General features: G+C 52.2%; 1 protein-coding gene across 1 annotated transcript in view; it reads right to left on the bottom strand.

Moving 5' to 3' along the window:
* Positions 1 to 25,811, bottom strand: part of ADARB2 (adenosine deaminase RNA specific B2 (inactive)) — a 363,438-nt gene that overhangs the window by 73,141 nt on the left and 264,486 nt on the right. The window contains exon 3 of the mRNA XM_060170687.1: positions 23,409 to 24,286. Within this exon, the coding sequence (XP_060026670.1) occupies positions 23,409 to 24,286 (878 nt within the window). The remainder of the gene's footprint in view (positions 1 to 23,408; positions 24,287 to 25,811) is intronic.

Below are 25,811 nucleotides of genomic sequence, written 5' to 3'. Positions count from 1 at the left end.
AGGGTGACCCATGATGAAGATACCCCATGTTCTAATTCCACCTCAGTCACTACTTTTCTACAACCTCTTTACTGTACTTTTCTGTACTCTGGACGTGCCATTGAACTGTTCTCACAAAAGCAGGAGGAGGAACAGGCCAAGAAGAAGAAACAGGAGAAAAACAAGAACCAAAGGAGACTTAATCCCTTCCTCCCAAAGAACCTGTGTTGAGCCCACATTTATGCTAAGAAAGGTGGCAGACGGTGGGCTGGCGAGGTGGGAGAGATAGTCCCCCTCCTGCCCAGAGGACACAGGCAGGAAGGTGGGTACTGATGACGCACAGGGCCAGAAAGGGATGCTGAGGTGGTCCTGGGGGCGATGGGGGTGTTTGCGGGCTGATGGGCAGGTGACAGGAGGCGGGTCGGGAGTTGGGAAGGAGTTCCGGGTGGGGACAGGACCTGCAGGGTCTGGGCATTGCGTCTGAGTCAGGGGGACACGGGGCTGGGCTCATTACCGTGCAAATTCACGGTCGGTCTAGTTCCGACGCCGCGCTCTGATTGCCGCCGGCCCGGCGTTCACGGGAGCCTTCGGCTTTGTGATGAGAGTAACAGGGAGAAACGGAAGGATTTTTGAGCAGGTGAGAAAGGTAATCAGGGTGACATCTAGAAGATTAGACCGGCAGCGTTTGGCGAAAGCAAGGTTGCCCTGCAATAACGGAGTCTGAGAACAGTGGGGACCCACACCCAGGTTCCCGGGACCCCAGAAAAGTGGATGCCACGTTGCGGACATGGAGATAAGCCCTTGTGGCCACAAATTTGCCCCTCGTGGGGTGGGGTCTGGGACCCCAGGCGTCACTGTGGGGCTTGATGGATGCCAGTAACCCTGATGAGGAAGGAGGGCTGCACACGGCTTCAACCTCAAAGAACCGTTCCAGGTTCTGAGAGGGAATCAGCAGACACCGACTCTTTGTGTCCTTTCAGTAGTTGGAGCGTCATGAAAGCGAGGCTCCCAACACTCACTGTAAACAAACCAAGCAAGGCTCAGCTCTTCACTTCAAGACCAGCTAGTGTTTTTGTTGCTGTTGTTGAACAGTTCAAACCTTCTCATGTATTCCAGCGATTACTATTATCATCCTTTTTTGCAGATCTTCCTGGAGCAGGACCTGGCTCCTCCTGGATTGTTCGTAACATGGGGGGAATGTCTTGTCACCTTTCCCTGCATTGTCTGTGTCAAAATCACCCCGCAGAGCTTTGCACAGAAAACTCTTATTTCGCTTTGCTTATCAAGAAAGAGCGCCAGAGAAAGGGGCCTCCAGAAGTTTGTCACTGTGCTAATTTATGACCCGTCGAGTTCAGACCGGTCGCTTGGATTCGGCACAAAGTTCACGCTCTCACGCTGCAGCCGGTGGCAGCTTTGTAGATAAAGGATTTAACAAAACGCCGCAATATTGCATTTCAACGTGACAGAGAGCTCTTGGCGCTGCCGCGTATTTTGTGCCTGCTGCCAGTTGAGATGTAAAAATTGTCAGACTATTTCTAAGTGGAATCCAGGTGTTCACAATAATGAAAGTGCAAGTAAAATCATAAGAAAACCTCTGCTATTAAATCTGTTCCAGCGATAGTTAAGAGTTTAAAAAATTAAATCTATTAAAATGTATCATGTGTTCAAAATATTTCAGACTGGAAACAGAACGTCCTGACATTTTCCAGCGTGAGAGCCACTGTCGACTTGGTGAGGGAGGTGGCGGCTCCAGGCAGCAGGATTTTCTGCGAAGACCCCGCACACTGCCCCCGTCTCTCCTCTGCCCGTTCTCCACCCCACACCTGCCCTGCCCTTAGCCGTGGTTCCTGCCCCCACCAGCTCGCACCTGAACCCCTGCTCTGCACACTCGCTTGGAAGTGTGTGCCTCCCCCACCCCCTGGCGCTTCAGTGACTGCCCCCCTGAGCACCGCCTCTTCGCCCCCTTTGAGATCCGCACACGGCAGCCTGGGGCAGAGAGCATCCCAGCCACCTGCCGGCCCAGACTCTCGGTGTCATGGGCCAGCCCAGGCATGAGACAGAAGCGTTCCCAAGCATGGGGAGTTGGGCGTGTCCAAGGTTCAGAAGACCCAGGATGGAGGCCTGTGACATGGGGTCTTAGAACTCATCCGGCTACTTCAAAGAAAATACCTTTTTCTTTTGTTTGCCTCAAACATATGTAGATATGACTGGAGTGTTTCCCAGGACTGAAGGGCCAGGATCGGTGCTCGCTAGCCTCTTCCCTGGAAGGGCGCTTTTTTACTTGGGGTATTTCCCTGCGGTAAAAGTAGGGAATGGCTGGATAATCGCTGAATCTTATCCCCATCCTTTTCTGTCCTGCAGCCAGGAGGGGCACGTAGGGTCTGTTCAGCCACATGCTCACTTGGTTTCTGCTCAGGCGCTGGACCACAGGTTGGCAGAGTCTGAAGCGTGTGACTGGAGATGGCCTCCCTGGTGCGGGCTGGTCACCATCATGGCCTTGAAGATGCTGTGTCTGAACCCAGCGATCCCCAAACTTTCTGACTGTATACGATTATGCCTGAAGTCGTTTTGAACATTCACTCCCCATATGCGTATTAATTCATTTATAGATGATATAAACCACTCTATTCATGTAGCTTGTACGCAAATACGCAAATTAAAAAATAATGAGATACACTCCACAAATGGGGGACAGAAGGGAACTTCCTCAACCTGATAAGAAGCATCTACAAAAAGCCCACAACTCATATCAGACCCATTTTTTTGTGGACACATCTTATAACTCAGCAAGAAAAAGACCCAAATAAAAACAGTTCAAGAATTTGAATAGATATTTCTCCAAAGAAGATATACACACGGCAAATGGCACATTGAAAGATGTTCAGTATCCTCAGTCATGAGGGAAATGCAAGTCAACACTACAGTGACATAACATTTCACACCAGCTAGAGTGGCTAAAATAAAGAAGACAAGGTTGTGGAGAAATCGGAGCCGTCAGACGCTTCTGGTGGGATTGCAAAATGATGCCGCCAATTTGAAGAGTTTGGAAGTTTCTCAAAATGTTAAATACGTTTTGAAACAGCAATTCCACCGCTAGGTATCTACCCAAGAGAAATGAAAACATATGTCCACACAAATAGGTGCACACGAGTGTTCATAGTAGCATGATTTATAGTAGCCCCAAAGTGGAAACAACCCAAATGTTGAACGGACCAACTAACAAATGGATAAATAAAACCAGGTATATCCATAAAAGTGGAATATTATTTGGCATAAAAATGAATGAAATACTGATACATTCTACAACATGGATGGACCTTGAAAACATTAGGCTGAGTTAAAAAGCTGGACAAAAATGTCACGTATTGTATGATTCCATTTACATGAAACGCCCAGGACAGGCAAATCCTAAGAGAAAGAAAGTAGGTGGGTGGTGGCCGGGGCCTGGGGAGGGGGAAATGCTAATAGGTTTTAAGGGAGGATGAAAATGTTCTGAAATTAGATAATAGTGGTGGCTGCAGAGCTCTGTGAATATACTAAAAACCACTTTAAAAGGAAGAATTTTATGGTAACTGATTTATATCACAAGAAAATTGTTATAAAATGATGAGATTAAAATACAAAGTTCTAAAAGGTCTAGATTGTCTTCTCTCTTTTATCCAATGAATCATCTACACACTCCACCCTTTGGGGACTTTAACACACTGTGCTAATCAATTATGGACCCATAGACCTATCTATTTGGAATTATTTACAAAGCTTTTAGGGATTTTTCTGAAATCTCCTTTCCCAGAGACGTGGTGGTCGCCATTTGGGCTGTTTGCTTTCAGAAAAGCTGCCCTCACCATCAGGAGGCTGCATAAGATGTGGTTTGATTAGACACGAATGTCGCTTAGTGGTTTCTCTACTTGAACACATTTAAACATTAAGATTAGGGACCTTGAGAGTTAAAATCCTAAATCTGCAAACAGGCAAGCCTGGAAACGCTTGTAAGCCAGTGGCATTCTTTTTGGTGTCTAACAGATGTCAAATACGTTTTGCTGACTAATGAAAAAATACTCCAACCGAGAATGGTGTATTTTTGATAGTTTGACATGGAATTCAAAGGACTTTAAGATGGCACAGGTGTTTGCCCATTGAAGGCAGAGGATTCACTCAGTTAAGGACCAAAGCCTTCCACCCACCCTGCCCCCTCTTTTATACATTTTTGTGATTTTGGTTCTGTGATGGTATCTGCTCAATTCAGAAACAACTAACTGGTTACTTTAGTGAATTGAAACAGGACTAATGAATTTATTTGAGAAAGAATCCCAGACCTTCAGATGATTTGTTTGGCTAGTTTACTGATTGAAAGTCATTGATCTGATTACATAGTTACCGTTTCCCTCTCCCTAGATTTTGGGTTTTCCACAGGCACTTTTGTTGGTGGCAGCAGGGGGCCCTCACCCCAGCAGCAAGTGAGCATCTCAGAGCTCAAGTTCAAGGTCATTAAGGACAGTGCTGGCTCCGTCTCTCATCTCACTGCCAAGCTCATTAGACGTGCCCCGGGCTTAGCTGAGTTCACTCAATTTTTGCTATCCTTCTCCATGGCTTTGATGAACTTTGGTGCCATAATTGCTTAGTTTGGCGTTGCCCTTTTACACAACACTCCCCCGACCAGCCTTGCGTTGCCACTCATGTCCCCATGTGCACCAGGCACCTGGATTTATCCTCACCAAGCCCCGTGCCGTCAGAGCCCCTACTTTCCCTACCTCCCAGGGCAGCGGGAGTGGGCAAAGGGCCTACGGGCATGCAGACAGCATAACGGGCGGAGCAAGAGTCAGACGCGGAGGCCGGGCTCCTAGGTCCACGGTCTTGACCACCGTGCCAACCCCTCACCCCCACCCCCACCCTGCACTGCGGACAAGCCCGGAATCACTGAGGGAGATTTTGGTCTCAGAAGGTGACTGTCCTCACATCTCTGTGCTTTTTCTCATCATGCCAGTAATACTTAATACTTTTGAACAAGTAGAGCACGTGTGTGTTATTGTTTTTTGGTTTTTTTTTTTGCGGTACGCGGGCCTCTCACCGTTGTGGCCTCTCCCGCTGCGGAGCACAGGCTCCGGACGCGCAGGCTCAGTGGCCATGGCTCACGGGCCCAGCCGCTCCGCGGCATGTGGAATCTTCCCGGACCGGGGCACGAACCCGTGTCCCCTGCATCGGCAGGCGGACTCTTAACCACTGTGCCACCAGGGAAGCCCAAGCACGTGTGTGTTTAACAGAGAAAAGTTCACAGGAAAACACAGACGTGTGCAGCAGAAGGAGGCTGGGCCAGGGAAGGGATGCAGGCAGGTTACCGAGTGCAGAGGGTAAGACTCATCAGAGAGAGGGGGGCTGAGCTGTCTACACAGGAAGATGGAGATGGCGAGATGGAGGTCAGAGGCCAGCTGTCCCCTCTGTCTGTCCCCTCTGTCTGAACTGCCACTCCCTCACGCTCAACCCAAGCACTGCAGCGACTGCCCATTCGCAGGGGCATAAAGGAAGCCAAACCCCGAAACCACGCCTCCTGCCTCTGCTACCCGACTGCGTGAAAGAGGAAAACGGACCCCAGCAGCCCAGCGGTCCTTTTACAAATGCAGATAAACCTCATAACGGACGTGTTTATCACTTGAATGAGTAGTAACAAGTAGATGGAATCATAACAGAAGTTATCTCTGTGCGGGGTTCGTCTCTCCTGCGTCAGCTGTGGAGTAGGAGTATCTGGGGGAGGAGGGCCGTGACGCTACAGAGCAGGAGTTCAGTGGGTCCCCAGCGAGCAGCCTGCTTTTCTGTTTCTTACTTCTCAGTAAATTAATGACATGTGGTATGAAAGAGATCAGGCCCTCTTTTGGGTGAGGCATTTGAAAATATTTTATCAAATGCCTTGATTTGCTGAGACTGGCCTTGGGTGCTGTGAGCAGTAATGTAATGTCTGAAGCTGTCACATGAGCCTCAGGGACCAATCTCCAGGGCTTCTTAAAGAGAAATGGGCTTCAGGAAAGGAAGACTGTGTCCCTGCACCTGTGTATACATACATATAAAATAACTTGTATCTTCCATATATGTTTATATATAGTTATAGTTAGGATTCACATCTGCCAGTCTGGCTACTTTCATATGGGTTGTTAAGATTTGCAACCTTGGGACTTCCCTGGTGGCGCAGTGGTTAAGAAACCGCTTGTCAATGCAGGGGACATGGGTTCAAGCCCTCCTCCTGGAAGATCCCACATGCCACGGAGCAGCTAAGCCCGTGCACCACCACTACTGAAGCCTGTGCTCTCTAGGGCCCGTGCTCTGTGAAGAGAAGCCACTGCAATGAGAAGCCCGAGCACCACAACGTAGAGTAGCTCCCGCTCACCGCAACTAGAGAAGAGCCGAACGAAGACCGAACGCAGCCAAAAATAAAAATAGAAAAAGTAAAAAAAATTTAAGATTTGCAACCTTAATAGATGAATATTTAAGATCTCAAGGTGGATCGTCTTCTGTGATTTGGAAGCTTTCCTTTTATAAGAAAGGATTTTTTTTTTTTTCACAAAGCCAAACACAGTTGTAAAGAGTTAGAATTAACTTCTTATTTTACCGTTTGGAGTTTTTACAGGGTGTGTGGACTTTGTGCAGCTCCGGTGTGTAGGATGCAAGCTGTGCTCTCACTAACAAAGGGTCTTTATTTCAGGGGACCCGAGTTAGTCCCCTTTCCTCAGCTTGTACAAAACTCTTAGCACATCTCCCCAGTGGCACGATAAAATGTAATTGTTCTCATTTAAACCCTTCCCTGAGTTCAATTCTGAAATTTTAGCAGGACTAAGAATCATTTGGAGTATTTGTTAAAAATGCAGCCCGAGATATTCTGATTTGGTAATTCTAGAGTAAGTGCCCAGAATCTGTTTTTAAACATGGTGCCCAGGCAAATCTTACTCAGAGGGTTATTGGGTCACAACTTGGAAAACCCATCGACTGGCTGTGAGTAATTCTCAAGGGCAAGGGCTTTATCTTATACACTTCTGTGTGTTCCTAGCACCTGGCACATTGCCTGGGGCAGAGTACTGCTCATTAAATATGTGTAAAATGCTGGATGAATGAATGGGTGGATAGATAGATGGATGGACGGATGGATGGATGGACAGATAGATGGATACATGGAAACCAGTGTCTTTGCCAGTGGGCCTGCTGTTGGCAAGCCGTTGGTGGCACTATGAACAAACTTTGGCACTCATTTATGCCTTTTCTAACCCTCAAGAAACATTCTGATATGTCTTAAATAAGAATAAATAAGTTCCTGCCTAAATAGGAAAAACTCTGTCACTTTTCTTGGATTTCAAAACCATCAAAGCAAAATTTGCAGCTCCTGATTATCTCACTGTTTTTGCAACTCGCTCATTGCTTGGTTTATCCAATTTAGCACATGCAAGTCAGAGATGTGTTTGCATCACAAATAAACTGCCTTCCGCGTGCCCCAACACTGAATTCGGATTTGAATAACGCTAAGTAGGTCTTCACATTTGGCTGTTGTGGTTAATACGACCATTCATAGCATGTTTCCATATATCTTCATTACAAACGTAAACATAATTAGCTCTTATTCAAAAACAATTTGGTTGTAAAATCCAGTGATTTCTAAATGTGCACCCCATTTTAAGAAACTCCAGTATGCAGTCATTCAGTTTCATGGAATGCATAAATTCAGCACCGGTTCATTTCAGAACTATTCTTTGCTTTACTATAGGATCCAGTGAGGAGGCTTCCAAACAATGGGATTCTGGAAAGCATTTAAAATGTTCCTCCCTTTAATAATCAGACATAACCTCAATGGAATGCTGTAGCACCCCCATTAAGGCAATTATCTCATTATTGTGACTATTTTCCTGTCTGTCTCTCATGCTCACTGTGACAATGAATTTTATCATGTTTATCTTTGTTTATTCAGGTCTTAAATACTTGGTGCTTATTTAATGCTCTAAGCATTTAAAGGACATTATTGGATTCCTGCCCATCACTGTATCCCTTCAGATTCTTAATACATTGTGGGAACCCCCCAGAGTATTTACTAAATGAATGTCCTTGCTGTAGGAAGGTAGATAATTCTATATTATGATGTATGGGTACTGCATGGCTGTGGAAGGAAAATGAAGGGCTTGAAGGTTCCTTGGGTATTCTTGTTATAAAATAAGAATGACCTTTGCAACTCCATTTAGGCTCAGCTGCTTATGAATTATGAGGTGCTCCTCGTGGAAAAGACATTTCCTACAGCCCACTCACCCTCTGAAGACCACAAAAGTTCTCTGTAGAAAGAAATTACACATTTTCAGTCCACGGAGGGTTACCCATGTCAACTGGAGTTTTATTATCGTCCTTAGTGCTGGGAAGAATTACTTTCGGGAAATTTTAGCTCATTACTTCTGGTCTTCATCAGCTGTTCTCGGGGGCGGTGGCCTTTACCGAGCACGGCAGCCCCCTCTCTGTCACGTTCCCCCCCATTCCCCACGGAAACAGAGCAGGTAGCCTGACAGCAGAGCGAGACTCAGGACACCGGAGGCAGCAGGCAGGAGACTGTGGAGCTGGGTGATTTCAGAAGGAATTCCAAGAGATTTATCTCCTTTTTTTATTTAAAGATCTGTTTTGTGAGTTTTATATATAACCAAGAATTGATTTTACAAAGTCAGTTAATTACTGGGAGAGAAAAAAAGTAGATTTATGTAGTACTTTTAGGAGCACATGGTATAGGGGAGTGTGTGTGTGTGTGTGTGTGTGTGTGTGTGTGTGTGTGTGTGTCTGTGTACTCATTTGCAAAATAAATCCCAATACTTGCTCAAATAATCAAGAATTGGGAAAGACGAAATACCTAGAGTGATTTTCACTCAGGACTCAGACTCTAACTAAAAACTCTGAAGGCACAACTGTATCAACTCAAGGGAAGGGGTACAGCCTCCGCTGAACTGGGTGGTCTGGCTGAACGTTGGGGGTCAGCAGAGGAGTCTGGGTTCTCCGAACTGCCCAGTTTCGGGGATGCCCTTGAACCCATGCGCGTGTGGGCAGGAGTTTACTGCCCATGCCCTGTCCCAATCTCCTCAACATTATCCTGGACGGGGAGGGAAAGGGATAGAGTGAGATCTGACACCCATTCTTTTGTTTAAATCATCCCAATTATCCTGGCCATTTTACTATATTGATTTCATTGGTTTCAATTCCCATTTTCTAATAGCAGGGGAAGTGAAGGAAGTGAGTGAGAACCTTTCACGGTAACTGGTTGGCTATCAATGGGGCGCACCCTACTCTCAAGGCTGGGTGGCCGTGGAGTTTGCCTCCCAGGTCACCATACGGTCTTCAGGCCAATCACACACGCCGTGAAGCTACACAGACCCCACATGGGCTGGGGCTGACGTGTGCTTTGTCTCCGCATTATTATTTTTGGGCATCATTGTTATTTAATCTTGCTGTGGTACTTTGCGAGGTGAATCAGGCTCACTGGCATGCATCATCATGTCCCGAAACAAAAGCCTCTATTTTAAATGAGAGATACTCACTGGAGCCCACACAGAGGGGACAGAAGGGTTGGAGGGGATGGAGGGGAGGAACCACGGTTCTCAACTCCCTGGGTTTTTCCTTAAAAACAGGAAGCCCATTAAAATGTGACAGACATTTCTCTTCCCGCCATGCCAGCTGATAAGTACTTAACTGAATGCTCCTTCAGAAGTCCAGCCCTACGTATTTAAATTCATTCAACCAGAAGCTCAGCTATCTTGGGCTGCAGAGTTTCAATTGACTGTTCCCAGTTCACTGCTTCTCGTCCCTAATAACTACATTATAGATAAACTACATTTTTTTTATCATTCTTTCTCCATTTCCAATTTCTGTTCTTCAGATCTCTGTCAAATAAAATGTGCAATTTTAGCCATTCCCTCCCGCCCCTCCCCTGTCCCCTGCCTCCCACCCCCACCCACACCAAGCCCCGCATAGGGAAAATACTGAAACAAGAGAATCAGTTCCAACTTGTCATCCAAAGTCGTGTCTAGAATGATGTGGAATTTTTATGTTGAGTGAATTTCCCATTCAGGGTGGCCTCCCTGGGAGCTGGTGATGGTCCAAGCCTCCAGGATGTCTCCCTCACGTTTCCCGGAGTGGACAGTGCAGTGGGGCCAAGGGGTTTCGAGGCTGGAAGCAGACAACTCTGTCTTCCTCTCTTCTCCCCGCCAGCCGACCCGGGAGTGGCGGGTGGGCTGCAGGGCGTGGAGGCCGCGGGCCCGTCAGCTGCCCCCCACCCCCCCGCCGATGGCCACGTCAGGCCTGACTCATGTCCAGTCACCGGCAGGCTCTGTGGCCCCATGTTCTGGATTTGAAGTGTTGTTCCCTCCGGAGACCCTTTCCGGTTTTTAGTTGGGAGGCTTATGGCTTTGCTGTCCATCGGGGTCTCTCTTCCCTGACAGCCCAGTCCCACCCCTGCTGCCCTGGAGAAAAGTGGGCCAGATCCGAGTCTGCAGCAGAGTGGACTTGCCCTCACGGCCACGCCTGCTGCTGAGCTGACCCAGGAGAGCAGGTGGAGGTTGTGTGGTTGGGCCGCGTTCTTCTGGGAGCCAATCAGAGCCTCTGTTCATTTGTTTCACAGTTTGTGAAGACGCCCACATGGCCCCCGGGCTCACTTTCCTGCTTGCCTCCCATCTGCTTTGATTACAAAAGGGATTAAAAGCAAACACCACCAAATGAAGCAAAAATACCAACCAGTCCAGGGTAGAGTGGATTCACGCCAAACTTCAAAAATTCTCCAGGTCAACACTTCCGTTAAGAAAGAGGGCTTTCTGTCGACACAGGAAGTCCTGGTCCTTTCTAAGAGGGACGGAGAGTCCATCTATGACAGGTGCCCGCCCTCCTGAGCGCACACGTGGCGTTTAAAAAGTATTCCTAACCACAGAACAGCAAGGTTTGGAATGATCCGCTTCTGACATATATTGTGTTCGTTTCAGATGTGCTCTTGCGGCAGCATGATTGCTGTCTTGCTCTCGGACAGAGTCCCCTGAGAAAGCAGGGATGTTGATGGCCAAGTAGAAAAGGGACAGATCATACGTGTGACTGTTGACCTTCACATGTTCTGTGGCCCAGAACAGGCTGAGCACCAAATTGGTCTAGAATCTAATTAGAATCAACCGAAAGACCACCTGTCCTCAGCACTGCTTCTGGGGGTGACATGTCACTCTCTCGCAATCAATTATTTCCCTGTGACACCTTCGCCCTCTAACTGCTCCTCCTGCTGTCTGCATCCCAGGCCCCTTGATCAGGTGGTGCTTCATGGTTCTTTCAGCCAGATTTTGGCCCGGATTTACATAGCCACGGACAACAGGAAGTGAGATTTGCCAAGGACGCTGCACATCTGGGGGGCCCTCCCACCAGGACCCAGTTCTCTGTGCTCCGTTTCTCCTGCGGACTCTCAAATATGGTTGTTAAAGAGAAAATATATAGTCAACATCTAACTTGTCGCGAAGGCTCACCCTCTGCCAGGATGTCTCATTTATGACTAAAACAGCCCTATGATGTGGCCCCTTTATCAACATCCCACTTCACAGGAAGGTAGGTAATGTGTCTACTCACACCAATGGTCACTGGCAGGACCAGGACTGAAATTCTAAGGTTTGACCTCAAAGGTGGTCACCACATCACCTGTCGCTCTGTGTTCTCCCCTCACGTTAAATGTTGTGGCATCCAAAGTCATTTGGGGCATGACTGTCTCCACTCCTGGACTGTTCCCTTCTCACGATGGGCTGCAGTGGGGCCACTGCCCACCTGCGTCCTCCCCAACACCTCCTGGTGAAAGAATGATTCACCTGATCGAGGGTTCTGGGGCTGGTCTCCCCTTGCTCTCTGGGATCCCAGACCTGAGAGGCCCATGCTCTCAGACGCTCCGGGGCTGGCGAGGCTGGAAGGGTGTCTGCAGGGTCCAGTTAGGAAGCCCGGCGTCGGGACACCCAGGCCGCCCTCCCCATGTCGCCATCAGTAACCAGATGACGTCCCGATCCGTCGACCTGGCTCCTGTATCTCAGTGGATGAGAAGTTGGTGGGAAAAGAGGTATCTTGCCATTACTAATCCCCATCTCTCCCACCATTTGTTATTCTGACTTTTCCATTAGCCATTTTTTTTTAAATTAAATTCTCTCTTTCTCAACAATAAGAGTCTTGGTTGTGTTCATGAAGGGAAGTGATCCCAATTCACAGAATCCACAAAGCCATCCACTGGAAAATGGGAGGAAAATATTCGAACTTTAATTTAAAAGCTTGTGTGATCAGAAAGATTTGTTTTTGTAGTTCTTGCAAACACAAGATTTCAGTTGGCTGTGTTCTCGACATGGGTCAGAATCTGGGTCTCAGTGTTGTGGATCTTGGGTTGGACAGAGAAGGTTGCCACGGGCATAGTCTGCACGGCATCCAAACACAGGGTTAGTTGTCATCTGTTTGGAACCTAACAGCACAAAGGGTAAAGCCGAGGGTAGAAGATACTCCAGGATTAAGAGAAGTGGTGTCCACACAGAAGACATAAGTCAGCTGATGGCTCTTCTCACTGCACAGTCATCGAAAGCTTCCTCATAAAAACCAAGCTGGCAGGAGGACTCCTCCTGCTAGGAGGCGGGCACTGGGTCCCCTTCCTCCCGTCAACCCAGCCTCCTCAGGCAGGACTCGAGCTTCCAAGTGTTTGGTGACCATTTCTAGAAAATAAGGGCTGGGTTAGCACTTCTAAAATTCTGCAATCATCTGATTTACCGGCCAAACCAAAAGAACAACATTGAGTAGATTCACCCTCGATCATAAGTGACCCTTGGGTCCAGGGTGACCGTGGGGGTCAGATGAACGCCTCTGGACTTGGTCAGCCAGTGTTGGAGGGAGGCCGCAGTGGGGTGTTCTGTGCACCTCCACCTCCAGAGGAGAAAGGCCAGTGGACGGGTCTTCAGGACTTTCACGGGCCTTCTTCCCAGGGACGTGGCAGAGAATGGAGGTCAGGAGACTCCGAGTGTGTTCTGTGCACCTCCAAATCACCCGTGCAGTCAAGGCCACCAGCCCTGCTTCCCGAGAGGAAACGGGGGCTCGGACACTGGCCCTCGGTCATGCTGGTGAGTGACATGTCGGGACCCAGACAGAGGGCCGCCTGTCGCCCTCTCCACCCAGCCCCTATGTTCCCAACTTCCCCCTCATCCTTTCCAGGGTAAGAGAGCAAACAGACGGCGGGTTCTGTGGCACCGAGAAGGTGCACAGCTTGTCCGCTCCCCGCTGCGCCTGGGAAGATGCAGGTGGACATTGACCACAGTTGGGGGGAGGCCCCTCTTCACCCCAGACCCAAGGTCATAGCAAGATGAACTGAACTTTCACGGATGCCAGGTCACCTGAGTCTCACAATTTCATGCCCTCAACGCCGGGGTGAGCTCAAGGCAGCTCCTTCCACTGGGGAAGCCACCCACGTTGCAGACCGGAAACCAGAGGCTTGAGTGAGCTGCCCGAGGGCACCCAGCTGGAAAGGTGGGAGCTGAACTTAAATTCAAGGCCGCCGATCCCGACCTGGCTCCGGTGGCAGTGGGAAGCCCCACGTGCTTGTCCCACGTGTATCTCAAATTTTGCCTAAAGCCAAACTCGTGATTTCTGGCCACTCCCCACACACATCACGCCTTGGCGTGGGCCCTGCAGGTGGGGAGGCTAGGGGGCAGCCTACAAACAGCTTGTATTTCAGGAACCACCCAGGCCCGCTGTTGGCTCCCTTCCAGCCGCAAACACGGCAAACTTGGGCTCCTTGGCTGCGACACAGCTGCCCCCTACTGTCCTCCTGACGTTTCACCCCACTGCAGAGGCTCCACCCCCCTGCCCCGAGTTCCATCAGAACCCATCCACCCCGACTGGCTCTGCTTACAGCCCCATCACACCGTCCTCACAGCCCAGCTGCTGCTGTCGCGAGTCCTCCACGGGCACCTGCTTCCTGGCCCCGGGGCTGTTCCTGGCTCTGGGACCTGGATCCCACGGCCTGGAGTGGCTAGGCCATTGGACACCTGACCGAGAGCTGGCAGGAAGAAAGGGCCTTTGCTGAGATCCGGGCGGGCTTGCCTTCCTGTCGTCTTCCGTCTAGACACCTGGGGCGAACTCTGTGCTGGCAGGAAGGCCACGCTGCCGAGCGCCTCTGCCTCCGCCTGCCTGTTCACTTCACGACCCTGTTGTGAACCCAAAATGACATTCCACGGATGCTGCAGGCCAACTCGTGCGCTTTACGGAGGCACGTTCTCTCCGATTTCTCCATTCAGGTAACTGAATAAAACCTCTACCCAAGACCAGGCGACCCAGAGTCCTTTTCCTGAAATGGTCGCAAATGAAACATGGTTAAGATGCGGAGAGACTGACGCCGCTGGCAGAAGATGACTTTTATCACTGATTTGCTGTAATCACGACCTTGGGGAAACAGCCCTGTATTAAAGAGAAGTTTCTCCTGCTTGGTGTTTGTAACTTTTGTCCTGTAGGCTTATAATTTTGAGGACTTGAGTGAACTCATAATTCCCCAGAAGGCATTAATGTAGAAAACACATTTTAAAAATGTTTAATTGTTGAGCTATTGCTGCAAATGATTGTTTCTCTTTTCTTTCACCATTTGGGCTCAAACATGCGGGGATGAGGGGTGATGAGACGGAGGGGGGAGGCGATGAGGTCTGGGGACGTGAGTGCATCTCTCTCCAAACGGAGAGGATCTCTCTGCCTCCTGTGTCATGAAGGATGGTGATGTTTCGAACACAGGTCCCAACGCAGCCCAGAGAGAATTGGGGAAGCCGCTGCATTTGCCTTAAAAACACAGCCGAGTGTAACAGGGTCCTACAGCACAGCACAGGGACCGATATTCAATATCTTGTAATAACCTACAATAGAAAATCATCTGAAAGCAAAGTATATGCATATATGTGTGTGTATAACTGAATCACTGTGCTGCACAACCTAAACCTACCTGGGAAGAAGCGGGTGTTACAGCTATGAGGCGGCAACCGCGGGGATGCAGGTCCTGAAGGGCAACTTTCAGACCCACTCTGCGCTCCAGGCCAGTGTCAACCTCGTCAGGGTAGCCGCGTGGTAGGCCTACACTCGGCACCCAGGGAGCCTCGACATCCCGCGATCTGAGGGCCCTCAGAACAAACAGCCACCCCGTGTGAGTCCTGGGGACCAGTGAGACCGGCCCCAGAGGCCCTACAGGGCGAGCACAGCACAGCCGCCTGGCACAGCTGGGCGACGGAGCTGGATCTGTGTGGAGATGGGGTCTGCGGGGCTCCCTCCCACCCCCCACCCCTGGCATGTCCGTCCCTCGGGCAGGCGCAGAGGCAAGCGGCCACGGGGAACCCGCCCTCCTTCTTCCTGGGTGTCCCCCCACACCCCACGGCTCCTTGGACTGGAGGTGATTTCCCCTCGGGACGTTCCTCTTCACCTCCTCTGCCTCTTTCTCCAAGTTGTCGTCTCTTTTCTGCTGTCTCTCCTTTTCACTGTAACGATGTGTCCCCAGGGAAGAGGGGACCTGGCCATCCTGACAAATCCTGTTGTCTACATGGCCAAGGGCAGCCTCTGCACTGACAAAGGTGGTCTTCCCGAGAGGGAGCCGGCGAGCTCCCCGCCGCCCTGCCACCTCGGTGCGGGTGGCCCTTGCCCCAGGAGCCCCCTGTCCTCTGCCAGCCCTCCAGGTCGCCCGCTCCCTCCTGCTTCCTGCCCACACTGGGTCCCCTGTGTCGCTCCCATCACCAGGGGCCACGCGTTGCCCCGTTTCCTCGACCAACCTGTAAAAGTGCCAGGGCCTAGGGGGAGGGCAGCCTGGGGTCTGAGGGAGGGTCTCTGCCCCCCTTGGGACCGTCTTCCCGGCTCGGAAGGGCTGAGCTTTCCTGCCCCTCGGCATCCTTGTCTGTACAGGGAATGTGAGTGGTGCCGCCTGCCAGGTTTCTGTGAGGCCCGGATGTGCTATTATACGTAAAGCGTGTAAAACAACACATGACACAGTAAATGCCTGATAAATACCAGCTCCTAGTATCCCCATGGATCATCGCCGGCATCACCAGCGTTAGTCGTGGCTGTAGAATAATGAGGTAACTGGGGAAGCTTGGCTGACGGCCTCTGCTTGATCGATCAACAGTCCTGTTAACTAAGACGCCAAACACAGTATCGGGAACATACAGGCTTAAATACGTATTTAACTCTTCTGACTTAAATTGTACCAAACTTCTTTTAGTAGGAATTCAGATGGTGGGGGCTACTGTATAAATGTATACGGTACATTATATCCATCCTGTTTAAGTGCACGTTTGTAAGTGTGAGTTGTATACGTTGAGTGTACATTGTACAAATTGTATCATATAAATTAGACTGTGTAGACATTGTGTGCACACTGTGTGAATTGTAACGTATAAATTATATTACGTAGACATTGAGTGTACATTGTACAAATTGTATAAGTTGTGTATACATTGTGTACACATTGTACAAATTGTATTACATAAATTATGTTATGTAGACACTGTGTGTACATTTTATAAATTTCATCATATAAATTACATTGTGCAGACATTGTGTGTATATTGTATAAATTACCTCCTATATATTATATTGTGTAGACATTGAGTGTACATTGTATAAACTGTATCATATAAATTGTACTGTGTATACATTGTACACACATGATACACATTGTATCGTATAAATTATATTGTGTGGACGTTGTGTCAGTGCGTAAGTGTATTGCTAGCATCTACAGTGCCTTACACACCCTCGCTGCAGAGGGATTTTTGGAGACTCCTCCGTGTGTGGCAGCCGTGAGGAGACCCATCTCTCCCATTTGGCCGGCAGTGCCTCTACCGAGGAGACGACGTGCGGAAGGTCAGGGCTGGCTGGACGGGAGGGTGGGTGTCTTCCCTCTGTAAAAGGCTGCTTTTCCCTCCTCGTGGACCACAAGAGGGTGTGTGTGGCCACACAACACAGACGGAGCTGAGGTGCTGAAAGGAAGAAGGCTGCCTGGATAATCAGGGGCTCGCCTTGGGCAGGGGGCAGAGTGGCCACGGCCGAGCAGAACAGTTACAGGGAGGCGGACAGGCTGCCGGGACCTGGGCACCTGGGCACCCCGGCATGAGAGAGTTAGACCTGGAGCTGGAGTCCCGAGCCTTGCTGCAGGGGTGGGACACCCCAGGGCCTGCTGGTGGGAAGTAACAACTTCCCCTGGACCTACTGCACCCTGGGCACTGGGGTCCAGGCCGGGTCAGCTTACACAGGCCCTGCCAGCGTCTGCCCCAGGTACTTATCTGAGCCAGGAGGGCCCCTATATGGGATTAGTGACCTTATGATGGAGACTCCAGAGAGCCCCCGCCCCTTCCTCCAGGTGAGGACACAGCGAGAAGACGCGTCTGTGAACCAGGAAGCAGGCTCTCACCAGACACAGAATCTGTGGTCACTTTGATCTTGGATGTCCAGCCTCCAGAACCATGAGGAATCAATGTCTGATGTTTATTAACCACCCAGTCTGTGGGATTCTGTTACAACAGCCTGACTGGACTAAGACAGAGATATACTTTTATAAAAATCCTGAATTGCTACATTTCAACTTCGTGCACATTGAAAGTAAAACATGAATATTACAGTTTCTGTGTTTCCCCACAAATTCAGTAGAAATCCTCACAGGCAAGTGGCCACCCTCCACCCTGGCTCTCACCAACCACAACCTCTCCACGCTGCCTGCATGGATTTCCACCTGTTCTTTATAACCAGAGTCACCAAAATTAGCCTGGTGTTCAGATCACCTGTCCAGTGATTTCCAAGGGAAGAGACACATTCGATTCCCTGACGCCCGGGCTTTTGGGGCAACGTGGTGGTGAGGGTGCACATCCAGGTGGAAAAGGGGGAGGACAGGGAAGGTAGGTGGGTTCTGTACACCACCCCACCCCCAGGCCCCCGGCACCTTCTGCCAAAGCCTGCAGGGCTCAGGGGAGGTCCCCAGAGACCAGGTGTGTTGCTCTGTCTAGAGACGCACAGGAGCCCAGCTCCTCAGCTTGGGGTCTTTGTGGCCAGAGTCGCTCTAAGTCGGGGTCTGCTGTGCTGGTGGGTCTCAGGATGTGGTGGGGTCCCATCCTAATCCCAACCCCCCAGGGAAACAGAAGGTAAACACCCAAGACAGTGTGGCCATGAGGAACGCCTTGCTGAGGCAGAAAGAAATCAGCCCTTTTCAGGAAAATAATTAGGACCCAGGACTGTCCCCTTCTGCTTGTAGGACGTGTAAAGCTGCAGCTGTCCTTCGGAGGTCATTCTGGAATTGCCGGGGCTGGACATGCGGCCGGGGCAGAGCCGACCCAAGCGTCTGGGAGAGTGAGGCCCCCGGGCTCATGAGGGGGACCCTGCAGGCGTCTGCTGCAATTTCAGGGTGTCCTTGGGTAGAACATCTCGGACCGTGTTAAACCGTCTCAAAGCCAAGTAGGTGTGATTTCCACACTGTTTGTAATCCAAGCCCATTTAAAATCTGGGGACAGCTCCAACGCTAATTTGTGGCATCAATATTAACAGTTCTGTGTTACAGCAGTTAAGGTGCTGCTGCCTCTGTTGAAGGAGACAGACTGGCAGGACTGTGAAATTACAAAAACAACCTGTGAAGTGTCCTGGGCGGCGGGGGTCACGCTGGCTTTTGGGAGAAGGACAGCAGGTCTGTTTGTGTCCCAAAGTGCAGCTGTTGAGTACGAGGTGACAGTCAGGCCCCTAATTCTGAAGCTAATTCTGGGGGAAGAGTCCATGAAATGGACTGCGTACGGGAGCTCTGATCCAAGTTTGCTATAAAATGCTGAACTCTGAAAGCACTGTTCATTTCCATTATGTTATATGTCCCCATGGTTCCCCCCTCCCAGCAGTGAGAGCTGTACCACCAGGGAACAGAGTAGGTGCGGGTTAAGTGTGCCGAGTGCCTGACAAATGGCCAGGACAGGCCTGGGGCGTCCGCTCCCTAGAAGGACCTGCAAAGGGCTTGAGAAGCAAGCAGGCTTCATGGTTAGTTTTAAAGGCATCCCCCTCTTACTCTCAGGGAGAAAGTGCTTCAGTTGTTTTGACAAAATCTTTGAGACACTGTTAGTTCCACTGCAGCCTGACATGGAAATTAAAAACAAAACAAAACAAACAAACAAAGGGAATCACTGTGGGTGAAGAGAGACTCAGGAACAAGATAATAAACCTGGTAGTTTTCAAACGAGGGGCGACCTGTCACCACCTCTCCCCCTTCCTGCATCACCGAAATTTTTAGTCACTTTCTTTCTTCTCTCATCACGTGGGAGCTCTTCTGTTTCCACGGAGCCAAAATGCTGAGAGATAAGCCTTTCTGGTTGAATTTAACGCTGTTATTAACTCTTTTCTAGGGGTGGGAAGTGAAGACCACAGAGATCTAGATTTTGTGACTTTACTTTTGTTTTTTTTTATAACAAGGATGTTCCAGGTAATGAGCATTTATATTCTGACACGGTCTCGTTATTGCTTCCAAGTTTCCCGTGAACCTAAAGGAAATCTGAGGGCTGGCTCTCCCACCAACCCCTGGGCTCTTCTTTCACCGTGTCAGCTGGTGTTTGCAGAGTGCCCATTCGCTTGGGCCTGCGCCGTTAGAGAATTTAATAAAGTCGTGTTCTCATCACTCTGGCAAAGAGACCTGAAGTCAGAGCTCATGAAATTGAAGGAACGAATGAGCCTGGTTCTGAGAAAACCCCCAGGTTGAGGAAATGGTGGAAATCTGATACCGCAGAAATCGAAGCCTGTGATTTTAATCTTTATCGAGAATGTTATTCTTCAGAACTGTTTTAGAATGGAGGCTGAAACTTTACCTCAGCCTGGCCGAGCAGACACCTCACTTGTCCACAGAAGGTGATGTCCGGGCGCCGAGGGTGGTGGTCCTTGGGGGTCTGACCCGAGGGACGTCTGGGGGGCTATGTTGTTCAGAGCTGTCCTCACACCGGGGTGAGCGTCCGACCCACCAAGCTGGCCCTGCCGTGACCTGCTCTGCGGCTGAGGCCGAACAGCCCAGGGCCCCCGACAGAGCAGGTCCTGACCCACCTGCGTGGGGATCAGCACGGCAGGGGCCTGGTCCTGGATTTCCGGCAGCCGGGCCCAGAGTGGTGTTTTACACACGCTCCCCACACGACCGACACCTTAGAAGTTTTTTGTTCATTTTTCGTCACTTAAACAGGGGAGCTCCCCCAGGGACGGTTCTGACACCTCACTCAGAGGAGACTGAGCCTTTGGTTCAAAGCCCTGAGCAGAGGCGCCAGCTCTTCATTTGCTTCTGCAGCGGCAGAAGCTGGCGAGCGAGCCTTAGAAGCAGACCCCTGGTGTGTCCTGCACACCGAGCCCGCCCAGTGGGGCAGAACCCAGACTTCGGGCAGAGAGCATTAAATGCTGAGCTTGAGACCCGAGGTCCAGAAGCTGTGTTGCTCCAGCGGTGACCGCTGCTGCCACCCCCCGCCTCTCCCCCCACCCCACCCGGACTTGGGCAGGGTCCCTCACAGCTCAGTGGTGGGAGCTGCCCTTCCTGGGGGTGTGGACGGCGGTTCTGGGGGCCCTGCCAGGGCTGGGGGGCCTGGCTTGTCTCCTGGCGCAGGTGCTGATGGCGCAGTTAGACAGGTAACAGAGGTCGTGCCTCTGGCCACCAGGACCTGCGTGAGCAGGAAGCATGCGGTGCGGATGGCGCGGGGCAGAGGAGGAAAGCAGAGCAGCATTTACAGGGACGCCTGGAATCTTTCTTTTGAAGCTCAGTCCCTGAACCCAGACCACGTCCAAGGTGGGATTCGAATTTAATAAAGCCGCAGAGGGCGCCTGGTCCTAAGCGCCCGGCGTGTGCACCCCACTGCCCCGCTGCAGGGGCGAGGGGAGCAGGTAATGAGCCTCCAGGACGGGGCGGGTGTGATGGACGGGCTGCGGCCTTCCCGCTGCTCCGCTCTCTCCATCATCCAGTCTGGGTGTTAGCGGACTGTCAGGGAAAAATAATTCAGTGGCTGTGGCTTTAACTGATGTGCTGCATTCTGGGGTCAAATGACTGTTACAAAGTAGTGGTGCCGCCTGGTTCCTGCATCGTGAGAGCTCAGGGTTGACAACATGAAAGGAAAAGGCATCACGGCCGGAACTCACTGACATCATTCAACTCATGGGGGTTGGGGTGGGGGGGGCAGTGGGAGCTGGAGGAAGGACACTTCTTGCTAAACAGCATCGGGCAGAGGAGGAGGGGGTGCCCACAGCCCGTGGGGAGGGGGGCCTTCCAGGGACGGTGGCGGGAGGACACGGGCCAAGGGCAGCCTGGGGTCATCCAGGCCGCGGGGGGCAAAGGGGCTTCCTTGGGAGCTGTTGGTGGGTTTGAGCTACAGATGGTGGTTGGTGGGTGGAGACACCAGGCAGGAAGGAGGAGGAGAAGAAAAGAGGAGGAGTAAGGAAGGGACAGCAGGGCTGCAGTGTTTCTGGCAGGGACTCATGTCAACGCCACACGCCCGCTTTTACCTGGATTGTGTATTATCTGAGGGTGGGTCGAAAGGCAAGACGCATGGAGGTTATGGGCTACCCCCCTCCAACCCGCTCCTGGATGGTGCAGTAAATATTTGAAAATAAATGAATGATTTGGGGGCAGAGGTAGCAGGAGAAACAGCTGCCCCCCTCATGGGGTTCCCTGTTCAATGAAACCTTCACGCGGCCAAGCTGTGGGGACCAGACCAACGTCTGCTCTGCCTGTTTGTGCTCTGTACCTGCCAGAGTCAAATAAATGTTTGTTGGATGGACGGATGGGTGGATGGATGGATGGACGGATGGATGGACGGATGGATGGATGGATGGATGGATGGGTGGATGGATGGATGGATGGGTGGATGGATGGAAAGATGGATGGATGGATGGACGGATGGGTGGATGGATGGATGGATGGATGGATGGATGGATGGATGGAAATATGGATGGATGGATGGACGAATGGGTGGATGGATGGATGGATGGAAAGATGGATGGACGGATGGGTGGACGGATGGACGGGTGGATGGATGGATGGACGGATGGGTGGATGGATGGACGGGTGGATGGAGGGGTGGACGGATGGATGGATGGACAGATGGATGGACAGATGGATGGACAGATGGATGGACGGATGGATGGACGGATGGGTGGATGGATGGATGGATGGATGGATGGATGGATGGATGGACGGATGGGTGGATGGATGGATGGATGGATGGATGGATGGATGGGTGGATGGATGGGTGGATGGATGGATGGGTGGATGGATGGATGGATGGATGGATGGATGGATGGATGGAAAGATGGATGGACGGATGGGTGGATGGACGGACAGGTGGATGGAGGGGTGGACGGATGGATGGATGGACAGATGGATGGACAGATGGATGGATGGAAGGATGGATGGATGGATGGACGGGTGGATGCTTGCTCCTGGTCGTGATTCAACATAGGGTTCTGTCCTAGTGCATTTGTTTGGTTCACTGTCCAGAACCCCTCCAGTTGCCTGAATCTGGGTGGTGCCCTGCTTCCTCTAGTGGACACGTGACCTCCTGAGGCAAATAGTGGATTCTGCCCGAGGTGCCGTGAGGTAAAGGTGCCCTGATCTGAGCAGTGACTTACAAGTGTTGAGTTCTGACTGTGGATCCTGAGCTGGGCTAAAGGTCTTTAACTGTAAAACCTTTCTCTCCTTCACTGATGCCAAAAGTGAAAGAGAATAACTTCCTGTAGCTAATACATTAGAGATGCCCACAAATAGTTCTCAAAATGGTAAGAAAAAAGATAATTTGCATAAATAAGCAGTTACAAGAATAGGAAGGAAGAGCTTGCAAAGTGGTACAAGAACACTTCCCGACACAAGGACGGTGCACGAGATACTTCCTGAGTGAGGGAGGAGAGCTCTGTGAGAAGCACGCGTGTCCTCTGGTGTGACGAGGCCTGGAGGCGGCATGAGGCAAGGCCCAGCCCGGAGCTCCTCCCTCCGCCTGGCCCTCGGCTCAGGAAGCGTCCTCCAGCCTCCGGAGCCAGAAACTCAGCCCAAACCAGCACCGAACTCACGTTCCCACTGCAGGCTCCCTCGGCCCAGCCGCAGATAGTCACTGAGGGGCCTTCCTGCCCCTCAGTCCTCTCTGGGGTAAGGAACTCTGCCGCCCCAAACCCCTGCTGCCCCCACTGCCCCCTGCACAGCCAGTGTCACCATCACCAAGGTGACCAGCTGCCCAGCTCTCCCTTCCCTCTGCTAAGTCGGGACCAACAATTTTTCCATTCACACGCTTCCAGGCTCTCTCCCCAGAGTTGGCACACGGCTCCAACGCCGCAGCGGGAGAGGCAGCACCTGGCTTGTCTGGGAGAGAGCAGGGGGTCCTCCTGCTGCCCCGTCCCCGCACCCCGAGGACGCCGCCCGCTGGCAGCTACCGGAGAGCTCTCACCTGAGGCAGGAGGTGACCTTTACTCCTGCTGGGGACGTGGCCGGGCAGCCGGATGTCGAAGAGGGCCTGCAGGGCGGCCTGGGCCGCCTGGCCCTTGGCCAGCTTCTTGCTGCGTCCCGAGCCTTCGAACGTCCTCCCGTCCACGCTCACGGCCATGACGAAGCTCTGGGCGCGCCTCTTCTCGGGCTCCGAGAGGCACACGTAGCGCAGGCCCGAGCGCAGCTCGTTCAGCAGCACCACTGGGTTCCTCGCGCCTGGAGCCGCGGGGCCCCCCAGGTCCAGGTCCAGGTCCAGCGGGCGGCCCAGTAGCCGGCCCCGCCGGCAGGCCGTGGACAGGCGGTCAGGGGCAGCAGGGCGGCGGCCCGGGAAGCCCTCGCTGGGGGCCGTGGGCTCGAACCGCTGGAACAGGGAGTCGGGGAAGTCGGCCTGGTCGGAGGTGAAGTCTGGGGCTGTGCCGCCTGGGGCCGGGTGGGCCTGGCAGGCGTTGGGGAGCTGCACGAAGGACCGGAGGGCCAGCTCGGCCGCCCGCATCTTGGCCTTCTTCTTGGTGGGCCCGGTGCCCTCGAAGGTGAGCCCGTTCACATCCACGGCCACGGCGAAGACGGGCGCGTGCACCGGGCCGGTCTGCGACACCGTGCGGAACTGCAGGCCCGGCCGCAGCTCGTGCAGCTGCACCAGCGCGTTCTTGGGTGCCACGGACCACGAGAGCCTCCTCCAGAGGAGCCGCAGCTGGCAGAGGTGGCTGCCGTTGCCCTCCTCCAGTGGCCGCTTCCTCTTCAGGCCGGGTGCGCCCCCTCGGGCCCTGTCCCCGGAGGGTGGCAGCCTGGCCTCCAGGTTGCTCACGTTGCGGTTTTCCTTCACGTCGGCGCTGCTGGTACCTGGAGGTGAGAACAGACAGCGTGACCCGTGGCTGTGGCCCGACCGAGGGCGTCGTTGCAGGTGACCCCCTGCAACACTCGGCCTCCGGACACCAGCCGGCCTGGCACCCTCTGGAGGCCATGGGGAGACCACATGGGCAGCACCTTGGATCACAGGCCCGCAGAACTGACCACACCCCTGCAGGTGGGGGTTAGGGCCCAGAGGAGGGGACACCGCCCCGTGAGGTGCCCGGAGTGGACCGAGTGGGGTGGATGCAGGCGGGGAGTGTGTTCCCACTCGGGGCCATTCCCAGCTGCTCTCTGAGTGCCGCCAGGTCCCTGCACAGGCCCCCAGACCCCCTAAATCAAGGGAACACGTGGCCTCTCTCTCCATCGGGTTTGGGCGACGCGGAGGTCAGGGAGGCCTTGCCCTCGGGGTGGAACGCGAGGGAATCGTGTGCTCACACCCTGGACGCTGGGTGGCACTTAGGCTTAGTGAACTAGATCTAGATGCCTCTACGTAGATGAAGCTCTAAAATATAACGTTAGATGATAAAAGCAACTTGCAAAATCATACACAGAGGCTATGGTTGATAAGTTACAAGAACACAGAGGTTACACAGCATTCGTGCCTCCACACAGGTGGTAAAGCTCAGACACGTCCCAACTCCCTTGGACACAGGGAGGAACACAGGCTCAGAGGGTGGCTTCGTTTGTATCTGTGAGGTTTTCTGTCTTTTGCACAAAAAGGTATGAAGCAAATTTAGCAAAGTCATCATTTGCTAACTGGATGTGAGGAAGGCGGGTAATGACAATTTAGTTTTCTGGTCTGGCCCTCTTGCACCACCCTCCTCCGACACAGCTGTTCCATTTGGGGAACCTCAGCCATGGGTCCCCACATGGCCACAGACGTGCGGCCCGCTGCCCTGGTCAACGTGCTTCTGGAACGCCCAACCCTTGGGTTTCCCGAGAGGCTCTGAGGATGACAGGGCTGGGCGGTGGGTTACCCTTCCCTGACCTCACTCACACCTTCACTCTGGCCCCTCACTCCTAAAATGCACTCCGGGGAAGGGTTATGGCCCTGTTTTCTAGGAGAGGAAACTGAGGCCCCACGCGGTGAAACAGCTGTCCAGGGACACACCGTCGGTTAATGGGGGAGGTGTGACTGCATCCAGGCACGTCTGCTGTGGCTGGGAAGGCGATTTTACGGCAACTCGGTCACTTTCTTGTCCGTTTCACAGACTCGCAGCTGGGGAGAGAAGGATGCCGAGGGGAACTCTGCTGACAGCGTGGACGGACGCGGGAGGAAGCGGCCAGGCTTGGGGCCACGCAGGACCCTGATGCCCGCAGATTTCTCCGTAGGAACTCATTCAGCAAGTGGAAACCCGAGGGGGTTTTACTGCCAGCCCACAGCGCGTAGGCAGACTTTGGGCGTGTCTCCCTCACCCCAGCCCGAGAGCCGGAGCAGGAAGACGCGCTGGGTCAGTGACCTGGTCCCGACGGTACAGCTGCTGGATGGTCACCACGAGAGAAGGACCATCTCACA

Source organism: Lagenorhynchus albirostris, chromosome 1 (assembly GCF_949774975.1).
Source record: "Lagenorhynchus albirostris chromosome 1, mLagAlb1.1, whole genome shotgun sequence".
NCBI lineage: Eukaryota > Metazoa > Chordata > Mammalia > Artiodactyla > Delphinidae > Lagenorhynchus > Lagenorhynchus albirostris.
This window is presented reverse-complemented; position numbering and strand designations above follow the sequence as displayed.